Raw genomic sequence first — 2223 nt, forward strand, 5'->3', positions numbered from 1 at the left:
GTCTTAAAAACTTCTGTTTTAAAACTTGATGAGAATTTATTCCAAAATACTTTGGTGTTTTAGTGTAAAATTGCTATTTCCCCCAATTTTTGAGTAAAATCAAAATTTTACTTTGATTTTTTGATGCAGTGCAGGACAATGCAGTCTTTTCATCTGGTAGGTTTAGAGCCTGAGAGGGGCTCCTTAATCCCTGGGTTGATAAACAGCATTAATCTATAGTTCTGACTATACAGAGTTCTAAATGTGTTTTTGGAAATCATATAAGGGGCTTTTTTTTTTTTTAAGTTAGGTGTGTTTACACTACATTAAACATTTCTAGATATTGAAAGCAGCTCTACATCTCAAAAATAGTCACTAAATATGTAATTAATAGCTGAATATAAAATAAAGCAGTTTCCAGTGGTGATGATATTCTTACAGCAGCAAATAATCTAACTTCTTATTTAATCCTAGAACTAAGTCTTCAAAACATTATCATGTTAAACATTGGAATTTGCTGAAATTACAGAGGAAAAACAAGATAGTTACATCAACTGCCATTGAAAGCACAAAAGAAGTTATTAATAAAAATACAGGCTCTCCAGTGGCTCTCTAACAGGGCCCAGGTGTTGTTTCTGCTTTTATTCGATCTTTGTTTTTGGGGGGTGGTGGTTACCTTTTATTTCTAAATCAAGTAGTAAGTTTTAAAACATTAAAATATCAATGCTTTCTGAAGAGACACAAACTAAAATTATGTTTAAGACCTGGTTTACTCATAAAATTTGTTGTGTAGCATTAGCAATTAAAATATATCCAGCCCTGAATAGCACTGAATTTTTTTATGTAAACACCAAAGACAATCAACATCTTGAGTGCCATGACAAGCCTCCTTATTTGTATGCCAAGATGGCATTGTGCCCTGCAGTGATGATGTCTTCCAATTACTGGCCCTATGTGACCAATGCCACGATAAAATGGGACAGGACATGTGTGTCTTACATATTTTCTAAAAGTCAACATAACCATTGCATTAACCGTAAACTCCAAATGTTCATTCAAAACCCAAACCAAACCCTTTTTACCTTTAGTAATCATGAGGAATATTTACATATTTATATATATGCATTATTTGCATGGCCTGTTTACACTATTTTCAAAAAGAGAATATTGTCTTAAACTAATTGACAGGGTTTCCATTGGTCCTTGGATTTTCTTAAATGATGGCATCATGCTCATCAATGGTTCTGTACCGAATTCCTCTTCTTCCATAGTAAGTTTTACATCCAATGTAAAGAACAGACAAAATCCCCAGTGTTAATGCAACACCACCAAGAAAGCTGCCAGTATCAAATTTTGATCCTTTATTTTCTTTAGAATTTATAGTTGCTGTGATTGTTACTGATGAAGAAACAAATGTCATGGAACTAGTATTGTGGTTTGTGGTCACTGTGGATATTGACACCTGGAATGTGTTTTGTGAGACACTTGTTATTTTGGGTATAGATTTTAAGGTGGTGGAAGTCTTATTTGTTGAGACCCCTGGTGTTGTCATTTTAGATGTTATGGGTTTCAAAGTGGTGACTGTCCCATTGTTTGAGACTGAGGAAACGAGTTGTTGATGGTTTTGCTATGGGTTTCAGGGTGGTGACTGTCACTGAGGAAGCTGGAGTTGTAAATGGTTTTACAGTGCTTTTGGACGATTCGTTTGTATGGCTGAAGAACACATATGGGATATTCCCTTTTGATTTAGTAGTGGGACTTCTGGGAAGTATGGAAGGATTTCTGCTTGAGGATCCCTCTGAGTCTTCCCTGTCCACTGTGGCCTTTAGCAATGCTAGCACCAGCAGTGCCCCCATGACGAAAAAGGCCAAGACACCTTATGTGCTGAGTCCCGTTGTTCTGTTTCTATGTATCTTTTGATTTCTCCTTTTATTTTTTTCTTTCACCCAGTTATTCCTTAGTAGCATGTTGTTCAATCTCCACATATTTGTGATTTTTCCACTTCTTTTTGCAATTGATCTTCCATTTCAAAACATTGAGGTTGGAGAATATGCTTGGTATGATTTCAATCTTCTTAAATTTGTTGAGGCTAGTTTTCTTTCCCAATATATGGTCTATCTTTGAGAATGTTCCATGTGCCCTAGAGAAGAACATATAATCTGATGTTCTGGGATGAAAGGGTCTGTAAATGTTGGTTATGTCCATTTGGTCTAAAGTATCATTTCAGGCTGATAAATTTTAATT

At 35.3% G+C, this 2223-nt stretch overlaps 1 protein-coding gene across 1 annotated transcript; it reads right to left on the reverse strand.

The window, feature by feature from the left end:
- Window positions 1-1192: 1192 nt before the first annotated feature.
- Window positions 1193-1835, reverse strand: LOC308495047 (porimin-like; the record flags this gene model as incomplete). Its single annotated transcript, XM_081043028.1, is given in 2 exon segments — window positions 1193-1588; window positions 1590-1835. Coding segments are annotated over 2 exon segments (642 nt in total).
- Window positions 1836-2223: the final 388 nt, after the last annotated feature.

This window comes from Rhinolophus hipposideros, assembly GCF_964194185.1.
Source record: "Rhinolophus hipposideros genome assembly, chromosome: X".
In the NCBI taxonomy this organism is placed as follows: domain Eukaryota; kingdom Metazoa; phylum Chordata; class Mammalia; order Chiroptera; family Rhinolophidae; genus Rhinolophus; species Rhinolophus hipposideros.